The sequence below is a fragment of the Lissotriton vulgaris genome, chromosome 5 (assembly GCF_964263255.1).
Source record: "Lissotriton vulgaris chromosome 5, aLisVul1.2, whole genome shotgun sequence".
Lineage (NCBI taxonomy): Eukaryota > Metazoa > Chordata > Amphibia > Caudata > Salamandridae > Lissotriton > Lissotriton vulgaris.
The window spans coordinates 1,780,140,485-1,780,152,627 of NC_141693.1; the positions used below are offsets into that span (position 1 = coordinate 1,780,140,485).

The 12,143-nt window shown below is 44.3% G+C and overlaps 1 protein-coding gene across 2 annotated transcripts in view; it reads left to right on the plus strand.

Moving 5' to 3' along the window:
- Nucleotides 1-12,143, plus strand: part of PLEKHH3 (pleckstrin homology, MyTH4 and FERM domain containing H3) — a 253,299-nt gene that overhangs the window by 159,679 nt on the left and 81,477 nt on the right. For both annotated transcript variants that reach the window (XM_086924097.1, XM_086924096.1), the window contains exon 3: nt 1,638-1,726. In XM_086924097.1, coding sequence (XP_086780223.1) covers nt 1,638-1,726 — 89 coding nt within the window. The remainder of the gene's footprint in view (nt 1-1,637; nt 1,727-12,143) is intronic.

The following is a 12,143-nucleotide window of genomic DNA, read 5'->3' on the forward strand; positions in this document are numbered from 1 at the left end:
GACACCCTCACCCTTCTTAAATTTTGTTTTCCAGTGTGTAGCTTATATCCATTTTCCTTTCCCAATTTTGTATGCCTTGGGGCAACTGAGGAACACCTTTTGAGTGCTATTTCTTTTTGGGCATGGAGGAACCTTAAATTGAATAATATGGCTCGGTAGGAGGACTAATGGAGCTCCTATGAATATCTGCACGTCTGTTGCAACCCCCAACCTGTGGGCCAATCCCTCCCAGAACTCATGCAGGACCTAGCAATCCCAAAAGGGATGTAGGATGGTGCCCTGGTGTCCACACCTTCTCAAACACTGATCACGATACCTTCCCCATTTTATATAACTGAACTCTGGTATAGTGGACCCTATGTAGGATTTTTAATGGTATTAATTTGTAACGGGCCTTAATTGCTACCCTTCTGGGGAATTGTAAGGCACCTCCCCAGTCCTCATCCTGCAGGTCTCTAGCATCTCTCTGCCATCTAACTCCCAACGGCACCAGGTCTCTCTTTAATATTCCTCATTAAGAGTTGATAGATAAGAGTGGGGTTGTTAATATCTTTCTGTTAGTTAAACAGATTTTTGTGCAAGAGCTTCCTTCCATTTTGCATTTTTATCAGCAATTCAGAGGGCTTGAAAAGAAACCCCAAGACATGGCTCTTGCACACAAAATGGGCATGATTGCCTCCTTCCCCTCAGTTCGGCCCTACTCAGCGCCTCAATACCCTCACTGGTGATTAGCTGTGCTCTACAAATTCACATAACGTAAGATATAACAGGGGCAAAATGATGTCCTCACCAGAGCTGAGAAGTGGTCCAATTGGCTGGGCAGCGGGGTTCTTCTCTAAGAGTCTTCTAGAATTCTGATACACCTTAATTAAGTCAACACCACCTGCTAAGCCTAGTAGTGTAGGAGATGGGTATTTCCTTAGGTGATTGACCTCCCCTGCAGATTGGTACTATGTTTGCCCTATTTGCAACTCGATAGTGAACTTACTAGTGATATGATCAATCCGAACTTGAAGGTACACAATAACTTGATTTACCCATGAACCTAAGTGAGGCATCAGAGAAAATAGATGGCAGGAGAATGCATAGCATGCACATCTGTAATACTACAAACCATTTGTTACACATTCAAAATAGCTTCATTTTTTACCAGATACCTGTTGCTCCAGCAGTCTAGCACAATTGCTAGTTATTGTAAAAGTAGCCATCCACCCTTAATATCAGTGGTGGCGTGAGATAATATGAATGCCCTATTGAAGCATAAGGTTGCAGAGATACCAAGTACCCGGCATAGATTCCTGCAGACTGGTCTGAGTTTATGGAACCTATTTTTTTTCAAAAACATGAGAGATAGAAATGTAATTTGGGAAAATAGATCTAGATTTGGCAACCTGAAGTTTTTGACATTCTTGTATGAGCTTGCTATTTGTCCAAGTTCTATGTTTGTTCTTTTTAATGCTTCTGTATATCATGTAGAATTGTATATTATACTAGCTTAATTGGAGTTAAAATGTATATATAAAATATGTTGTGGGTGGCAGTCTGGGATGGTCAAGTCAGTGTATTAAATCAAGTCTGTAGACAAATGGGCTAGAGACGCTTATGCCTTGGTAATGTTCTTGCTCTTTTCCCCCCAGGCTCATACATGTGTCGGAAGAGATGCGCAGTCTGATCACCGAGAAGAACAAGGGCAAAATTGAGGATGAGCCAGACATCGTAGTGAAAGGTGAGCGTATCTATCCTCTGTTTAACAGACTCCATGGCTCAAAATGGCTTTTTCTAAGTAGGCGAAGGCGGTACATTTGACGCTCTTGTAAAGAGGCACAGGGGCAACTTATGATTTCCTGCAAGAACACAAGCACCTGAATAATGCCAAGATGGTGCAGTAAGCATTCACAGTCCTCATCTGTTAACTGCAGGTCACACTTTTCAATTCCAGAAAGGCCATTTCAGGCTACTATCCTTCGGGGGCTAATAAACTGAGTAGAAACTTTACATTAGGTAATATTAATACCTTTACAGTTCTTAGTGTCATTGTATGGCTTTAAAGCAGACTCATCTGTTTTCGTTTCTATCTATATCAAATACATTTGTTAATTCGATACTCAATTTTGGCTTCTTTCTTATTTTCTTTTGCTTCCTTTATCCGGCTTCAAGTTTTTGTCTTGCTCTTTCCTTTCTTTCTGTTCAGTTTCTTCTTACTTGTTCTTTCCTCGTTGTGTTTCCTGTTATTCTACCTTCTTCCTCGTACCCTTTCTGTCTTTCCCACCTTCTGTGCAACCCATTCTCTCTCTACTTTACTTTTTATCCTCCCGTGCCAAGTTTTTCTTTCCCTCTCCAGCTCTCGTTCTTTCTCTTTCATCACTTTTTTCTCTATCATCCACTGTTTCGCTTGCTGTCCACTTTATTTTTCTGTAGACCACTTTGGCCCTCTCGCTCGTTCTTTAAGGTCTCTCTACCTCGTATCTTCTCATAAGCGTCCATTTTTCTTTCATAGTTTTATCTCTTTGATACTTCTACTGTCTCTTTCACAGTAGCTTAACTTTCTTCTTCCTTTTCTCTCATTCATTTTTTGTTCGGCCTACCTCACTGGTTACTTCACGTTATCTTTCTTTCTCTAATTTCTTTCTGTCTCTCTCCGTCTGCCAATTGTGTTTTCTGTGTGTGATGGGAGACTCACTTTAAAAAGAAACCATTCTTTTTCCCTCAGTAGACCAATGCATCTATTGTTGAACTTTGTGCAGCCTGGTGGATTAAGATTCAAATATCATGGTGCTTCCACTCAGCCTGTCATCCTACTGATTGCCATTAGCTTAGCTAATAATTTACACACTATGAGTGCCCAAAGAAGAGACATTTCATGAAGTGTGCTTGTATAAGTGGATTTATAATTTTTTAATCTGCTGAACTGGTATCACATTAAAAAAAAAAAAACCAAACGGTACTTTGAAAATCTAGCTCTATCTGTATGATTTGTTTGGTTCTCTGTACTCGTTTTAGTAAGGTTTTGAGCTCCTTTATGTTCCCTGAAGCCTCCCGGGGAGGCATGTTGGCACCTCAACAGACCACTGTTGAGTGCTCCTGCCTCCTGGCTAAGTATCCTGGTCAAATGCACGCAGATTTATTTGCAGTACCTTGTGAGGGGACGTAGCGTTGTCCAAGTATTCAAGCGGTTAGCAGTGAAACCAGACACCTGGAGTTTTAATCCTGTCTTCTCTACTTTAACAATACTTTGTGACCCTTGGTTAAAGGCGTTTATTGCTCTTCACCCTAGTTCCCAAATCCAGCAAAAATTGTGAGAGCGATGAAACATTTGAAAGCACCACTGTTCCGAACACGGCACTGAGCTGCAGGGGCTGGATCGGTTTACAGACTGATGTCCAGAGAGGGAGATCAGCAGCTTTCAGGCACAAGGTGTACTTTCAGGTCCTCTTTCAGAGACGTGAGGCACAGATGGCTGCTTCACTTCGCCATGTGGATGTAGGGTCCACTCTCACTACAGCCAGAACTAGAGGGCAGCATAGTGGGGCCTATTCCCAAAGGCACCTTGGACTCCATAGTACCCTCATGTACTCTCACTTTTCTTTGTGAATTACAGGGAGACAGTAACCCACCACTGTGTTTCCCTTCTGAGCCACTGCTCTCGTTTTGGCTGAAGAGGGGTGCAGTAATTCTTCTAGAAGACAGACCGGCTGCGATGTTACCAATGTGGCTGATTATGCCTGTGAAAAATTATATGCTACCCTTGGGCAGGACTCACCCACCTGTTCGTGTAACCTATGATGTTCCACAGATGCTCCAAGGGAATGAAGTATACTACATGTAGGTGGTAGAACCCACCTACAGCACAGGGTGTGCCTGCTCAGCAGTGCTTTAAATGGGCCGGTACTCACCGGTGCCGAGTACCGACACTTACGAATTTTCTGGCCGTCACTACCAGCACTGCTCTTTAGCCAGGGAGGGTACCGGTACGCTAATAGATGACACTGCAGGCTTTGGTTAGGTAACTCTTCTAGCACAGGGTAGATGCCGGTCTGCTTCTCAGAAGCTTGTAAGCGCAGTATCCTTTTGCAGAGTCCCCGTTGGAGATTCCAGCTGTGTCCATTTGAATGCCCTGAGACTGCAAGGGTCTGAGAGGACTTGCCTTGCATCATAATGTGAATAACAGTACAGGGTCTAGACGGACCCTGCACTGTCGATCAGGGACACAATGACCATTCAAGCTGAAAGTGCTTTAGCCTCCTCCCCTGCCCCTCTCTATCAGGTGTGTAAATTATTTTCCCTGTGTTCACCATTACGCTGTGTTTAACAGCATAGGGCCTAAATAGGCCCTCCACTATCAATCTCATTCACACTATTGTTTATATTTGTGGAAACACAGGTATGGTGGCAGCACACTGACAGTGGCAATTTAGAAAGCCATGGGAGGCAAGGACTTTAAAATGGCTTTAATCCCACCTGAGACTTTGTGTGAGTGTTTGCTTATGTCTGTGTGCTTGCCAACTTGTGTGTGCCTGTTTCAGTGTGTGAGAAAAGAGAGAGAAAGAGAAAGAGAATCGGGCACTCTCTGGAGATATTTTTGTGTGTGTTTCTTTGTTTGTGAATATATAGTATTGTGCCAAATAACATTATGACATTAAGAAGCAGCAAATATTACAAAACAAGGAACTGTTAACATATCATCCTGTTTGGCTTTCATTTTGTGTAATGAGTTAATCTGTTTTGTTTACATAAACACATTTCTCATGTGTTTTGATATGTGCTGCAACATTAATATGCGCTAGAGGTGTGGCAAGTGGGCAGGCCCCTAGCCTGCCCACTTGCCACACCTCTAGCTCATATTAATGAGCGTCTGCAAATATTTCTTCCCATTTAAAGCACTGCTGCTCAGCCTCCACACACAAGTGACTCCCAGCCATGCCACACTCACCTCTGTCAGCACATCACTCCTGCATCATCACTAGGCAGCCTGAACAGCAAATCAGCCCGTCAGGGTCCCAATTCAGCCATAGGCTAATGAATATGTGAGTTGTGGGAGAATCTTTGGCCCCTCTTCACGTTCTGTAAGAGAGTGGCATTGTTTGTCACTTCCTCCTTGCTCTTGCTTCGGGGAGCTGCGCATGCGCTGCACCAGTGCCAGCTCCACACAGAGGATTTCACTTGTTTCCACCATGATCCATGGGCAGGCCCTGCCCGCCCGCCAGTGGCCCAGGTTCACCATGCATGCAGTTCTTACGAACCAGAGGTGCATGGCGGGTGAGCGTCGAGGGCCCCTCATCCCTGCTTGGCTGTCAGTAGCCAGTGTACATAAACAAAGCAGCTGGAACACGTGTAAAGTTGCACGGCGACACGTGGTGTGCTGCCTGTGACCGTCCCTTCTGTTATAATAGAATTTTTATAGCTCTTGTAATGGAGTAGCTTCATAGCGCTTTGTGTTGCTATGAATGTACATATTCGCTTCATTTTGTTTTTTCCGAGCAGAGTTTGGACGGAGCAGATTGTTCCCTAGATGTTCTGAGTATTAGAGTACTGTCGGGCGATGAAGCCCAGATATGTGCATTGTGTCTCTTGCTGTGCTTGTTATATTGTGAAAACCACCTTAGATTGATGGTTTACTGACGTGCACTTATCTGTGCTAGCTAATGTAGAATGTTGAATGTTTTATTTTGGTATTTGTTTTCGCCTCGGTCGGTGAGATGGAGGGTTTCAGGTTCATTTTATGTTCTTTGAGGGGGTGGCACACTCCATGATCAGTCTGTGGCGAACTGTAGGTGTACTGTTATTTTTCTTAGGCTCTAGTCAAACTTATATTTAATTACATAACTCTAAAATCAGTCTCCCAGTGTTCCTTTTAAGGTCTCGCCTTCGTTGCAGCGCATGCGCTGCTCATTGGCTAGAAATTTTGTGAGCGGGATTTCAGAAAAGGGATTTAAGCCCCGCCCCTCATTTTCATTGGCTGGTGTCACTGTTTATGCTAAATGGTCGCCTGCCATTGGAAATGAGGGTTTTTTGTGGACGCCCTTTCGCCTCCGATCCGACTGGGTTACCTACTTTGCTGCTGTCGCAAAGCACTTTCTTATCTTTATGGGGGCCATGTGTTGCTAATTAGAAACACATGACCCCATAAAGCTAAGAGATCGATGCTTGTTTTAATAGCACCCTAGATCTGATTCCCTTTGAGTCTAATGCAGAGTTTGGGATTCCCCTCTGCCTGCGGTGTAGGACCATCATGAGGACTCGTCTGCTCCGTTTGATGTGGGTGCAGGCGGGGGAGGGGTGGTAGGCTGTTGTACCGTGGAACAGAAGGCAGCTGTTAAGGTCAGGTCACCCTTCTCCTTGCCATAGAGGCCAATAGCTGTCCAGGGTAGAATTGGAAACAAGGGATACCTTTTAATTGCCATAGCGTATGGATTATCCTATGATTCATCTGTGCGTGTTGGGCATCCAGTAGAAAGCACTCTGCCGCCCAGGTATTGTTTTCTTGTGTTGTCCGTTTCTGGTTGAATTGTACGGGTGTTCAGTGCACGTGAAAGGGGTGTCAGGTGTTATATGTTCAGTGTAGGCCTGTGGGGGTGATACGGGTTTACCCTAAGCAACTGCATTGTGTAGTTGAGCATCCTTCAAGGCCAGTTACACTATGGCTCAACCATTCTCGTATCTGCGCACAGTTCAGACGCTCTCTACAGTTAAAACAAATATTCACCTGCGGTTTGTTTGCTTTAAAAATGCAGAGGGCTCTGCCGTGCGTAGCTCTCTCCGACCTTCCCTTCAGGCCCAGTACTGGAGACATGAACTCTGCCATGCTTTGAACATCGATAACACTTTATCCTGCATGCTGACTCGTACCTTGTCCTGGTATCCATGCAGCACATGCAGGGGCGCGGCTTCCATTGGTGCAATTGCACCGGGGCCCACTGAACCCATATTATTGCTTTTTTTATACTTAAAACAGCTTCTAGGGTGGCGAGCGGGGAGGGGTCATTTACTTCCTTGCACTGGGGGTAGAGACACTTTGGCTACGCCACTGAACAATACGCCGACAATCATTGTGTACATCATGCGTAGCTTCCAGGCATGTGGGCATGAAGCGCTATGAAGCTATTGCCTATTTTGTTGCAGGAAGTGTGGATGGCCGTAAAAGTGCGTCATGTCCGTAGTGCAGACGAGTGTCGGATTCAGAGGGCAGCGCGTACTAACACATGCCTTCTTCGGTGCACCGGGCTTATGCTAATTGTTCCCCGGTGGTGTTTTCTCGTCGAAGTCCTGTGACAAGCTGAAGTGATGTCACTCGCTGGTTGACTCCTTGTGAAGGGTTATGTTAAAGAACACAAGATAACCGAGACTGCAGCATTTTTTAATCCAGGATTGATGACGGGCACAAAGTCCATACTGCTGATCTAGCAACAACAGTAATATGGGTGTGCTCCCTTCTGAAAGATCTTTCAGACTTGGAGGCCAGTGTGCCTTCTGGTAGCCAGGGCAGATTTACTTCTAGTTCTCAGAGAGGCCAGACTGGCTTCAGGGAGCTGCAAGGGGGAAGTGGGCGCATGCCCGCTGCTCTGAAACCAGCCTTGAGTTAACTCAGAATCTGTGCTGGAGGAACGGGTGGCAGCCTCCATGCCAATGTCACCAGTACAGCAGCTGTCTGGGGCTTGTTCTCCGATCCCGCAGGGCAAGAGTTTGATTCTTGCCTCTAAAGACGGGCAGGACTGAAGCTAAACAAACGCTGGCTCAGCCAACAGGTCTCACATTTGTAACCTGTTCGTTTGCCAATGGGTTTTGCCACACTGCACACCATACTCGATGCTGTGCAGCATGGCTACAGTAAAACAACAAAAAACAACATTTAGATGACCTCACACCTAAAAATTGACGCAGGCATTTTTTTGTGTGAGTTTGATTGGTTACTAAAAACAAAACTTGCGATTCCATTTACAAACAAAAAATAAGAAGCGGGGGCAGAAACCGCATGCAGGAGGGCGGTGGCAGAGCATTAAATGTAAATATAGGAGTGCAGGTACTAATTATCCAGAGTACCTGTTTATTTAAAGCACTGGGCGGTGGGACATGTAAGCAACAAGGGGAGGGCAGGAGGACACAAAGGGATCAAGGGAGGGTCAGGAAACTCTGAAGTAACACAGAGCATGGGGGACATAGACACTAGGGATGTCGGGGAGATTTGGATGAAACACAAAGAAGCACACAGCGAGGGCAAGAGGAAGGTGGGAGAGAAAAGGGACAAGCAGCGGCACAAGGGAAGAGAGTTCACATGAAAGATGGCTTGAAAACACCTGCTGTCTCTAACTGCTTACACAAAAAATAACAAGCATTTGCAATGTAATAGGTCTCGCATTTGCGAGAGTTTATACTGTTAGCATGGTAAATGAGTCTTTTATTTTTTTTTAACCAAAACATAAATAAAAGGCATTCATTTACAATGCCAATAGCTCAAACTTGCGTAAGTGCGAGCCCTATTACATTGGAAATGCTTGTTTTAAGGTGGAAGGGATCATGAGTGAGGTGCACATATTTAAGCATTGTTGTGTGAAGTAAGGGCCTAACTCCTCACCAGGATCCTTACCCTCCGAATAAAGTAGGTAATAGAAGAAGCACTAGTCACACACTGCTATTAAAAGACTAGAACACCCTCCACCTGAAAGAGGCTGATGAAAACCCGCACCAGCAATAGGCAGAGTAAACCTAACACTGTGATCAACCACACAGGGACAGCCCGTTTAACAGTCACAAGAGTTGGGTTGGATGCAAGAGTTAGGTCGCGCATCCACAAGCCTCACAACCCTTATGGAACAATCCACTCCCACCCACATCAAGTTGCGATTCAACTAAGAGTCCAGCAGTGGAAACCCTACTCAATGAACCGCAGTGCAGATTGGAGTCTTTACAAGGCACCAAGAGGGGACGTTATTGGAGAACGCGAGGGTGTACAAATACTCGGTAGTATAGCATAACTTCTGAGAACATGCATACTGCTTATCTCTGCAGTTCCAATGACCGCCAGCTGGCGCTCCGGAAGACTCTCCCGCATTGCAGACAGGGTGCAGCTGACATGTTTTCCTATGATGGAAAATGTGGGGGTGAGTTACTCGCACCCTAGTGCAGCTTTGTGGAAATGGACTCCTCCAGGTTTTCTGTCAGGCCTGGGCACCGCTTGCAGCACCCGCCCGCAGCCATGGTGAGCAGGCAGCGAGCCAGACAGTTTCAAATGTTTCGTGCCAAGTTGTTGCAGCTGCTCACTTTGCCCGGGCTAAATAGGAAACTTGGCAGGGAGAGGAGTGAATGCGGCCTCTGTGAGCAGCCTGAGCCTCACCTCCTGCACTCGCCCAACTCTCCAGACTCCTGAATCGGAGCGAGAGGTGCCTTTCCCGTGGCTGGGTGGAGGAGGGAAGGAAAGCAACTCCTCGATTTCCTAAAAGTCTCCTCAGTTCCTTAAATAAAATCTCCTATCGAGTGCTCTGCCTCCCTCACAGAAGGCCGGGGAATGGTGAGAGAGGAACACATTTAACTCCCTCACGTGCAAAGATTATGATGGAGGTGTGGGGAGTGTGTACTTGAATCATTCATGAGGCATTCTGCGGAGAGTAAGATATGTATCTTTAGCTCAGGCCTCTAAAATGAAAAAGCAGATTTCAGGGAGGATACGTAGTAAAAAAAAAAGATGTTTTCATTTAAAAAGAATGACTGTTTCCTGCCGTCATAGGTTTCCACAGCTGTCTTTATCATTTTAAGAGCGCTATATCGTGTTCAGGTGTGTGATTTTCCCTCTCATGCCTCTGACTGAGCGTGATGTTTCATTGTATGACTGTGCTCTGATGCATGTTTTTATTTGTGTCTGAGCAGGCGTGGGCCTGTACATGTGCGCGGGCTTCCTGCTGTGAGGTGGCCTCTCCTTACCTTAACAGAGTATATTCACATAGCATTTTGATGTCCATCCCTTGCTTAAGCTGGGCATGTGGGGATGTGGGGAATCATGATGATAATCAATAGACCAGTTATTGTGCTAATCTCTGGCATCTGGTGGCCACCCCAGGTATTTGGTGGGCATCCCTGACTTTGAGTTGCTATCCCCAACATCTGGACTGTATTTACAGCCACTCACACGAGGGCCACAAATTGCTGCCTGCCTAACTAATTTGTATTCGATAGGACAACACCCCCTTCAATGCCCCTCCCCCTCAATGAATGTGAAATTTGCGATGGGACCTATTAGTACATAGGTTGCATCGCAAATTCTAAAATCTGTTCACAAACCAATCTGCATGCAAATTGCACATCCTACTTTGCTAATGAGCCTTTCTACCGCAAGACCGACCATAATGATATATTTTAAGAGTGTGGCAAGCTGATATTCGTTAAGTGCCCATCAGTGATAAAAAAATAATTTAAAAGGCAATTTATTGAATTGAAATAGTATTTGTATACCTTTTTCTCACCTGTGACAAGGCGAGTAGCATGCTAACCAGGTAGTAGTGGTCAATACATTGGCTATTGGGGTTAATCTTGTAATAAGAGGGAAATCATTCCATGTATTTATTCCAGTTTCTTTGTCTGCTCTGTCTACAACTACTTTGAAAGTCCACCAGCCATCACTGGTTATAATTCTTGCTTGCTTCAAAAATATATGTCTACACACCTAATAATGTGTGGTGGCTTTATGCAAGGATTCCCTACACATTTAATATGACTGAGGATAACGAAGTACTGCAGGTCGACCTATGACTTCCGCCTGCCCTGTGTCTTCTCTTTGAAATCTCGGATCCTTTCTCCCAACTGTGGGACTTCAGTGAGTGAGCAGTGCCCAACCAATGGGAACTATTGCTGAGCAATGCGTTTCTAGGGACCGTGTGAAATGAAACATTTAATTGGAGTTTGTTTTTCATGCTCCCATGTATAATGATTCTTTATCTATTCCTAAGCCACATAGTGCGGTCAGGCGGATGTTGACTAAGGAAACGCTTTGGAATCACCCAGGAAACCGCCCCCAGTTACAGTATTTAAGTTGAACAGTCCCTATGTGGAGGGTATTTAGGATTACATGCAGATATTTTTGAATTGTGCGAATCTAACCCACTGTAATAAAGCAAATCTAATAGGATTTCAACGCATAATTCAGCACAAAAAAAAATGTCAACTGAGCGAAGACTGTACGCCAGAAAAACTTCCTTGTTCCGTATTGGAGTCTGCAATGGAAGTGCTTGGAAAGGCCTCCCAATGACTAATGAAAGGCGCTGCAGTGCCATACTAACTGCAGAGGAAGGCTATGTCAGTGCTAGTTTATAACAACGAAAATGCCACAAGGCACATTGAAGTGGTGGTTTTGCAGCATGGAAATCCTACATAAAACACAAATGAATTAAATTGACAATGTGAGTGTTCTCATCAGGCCCAGCCAGATAAAGTCCACTCAGTGTCTTAGAAAGACTGACAGGAAGGCTCCATGTCCCAAATGAGGCCCCCTATGCCCAGTCTGGGCTTTCTTTAAACATTCTTTCTATACCATTGTATGTTAACACTTAAACTGGAGCTTCTCAGCCATAACCCTAATGTGGTCAGCAGAGGGCAGTAATGGAATTGACTGGTTGAGGGCCGTCAAGTCAATCAACCATCTAAAATTAACAATGGTGGGTGTCACGGCAGGGTCAAAATTGAGTAACGTCAGTACCTGGTATGAAAAATTTACAACCAGTCAAAATAAACAATTTCCCTTTGGATGTATATATAATAAGAAAATCAATATCACTTCCCAAAATTATTCATTCAACATTCCACCAATATCAGCAGATTAGGATATATACACAAATTTATACATTTATTTAAAAACGGACAAGATAGCACATTTCATGAATTGAAACACACTATATGTATATTAGACATTCACAGTGGTCATTTAAAACTGATACTTTCTCCATCTTTTTTGTGTAAAATATTTATCATATATGTTTTTAGCTTGAAATTTCGACTCAGTACAATTTTAATGTGGTTTTGAATTTGCACACAGAACAAACACGTTGTAGGGATAGATTTGCTTTGCACATATTTACTGTATATTGTGTTTCAATCTATGATATTCGCAATTTTGTCTGTTTTTAAATAAATATATACATTTGTGTAGATATGCAAATCTC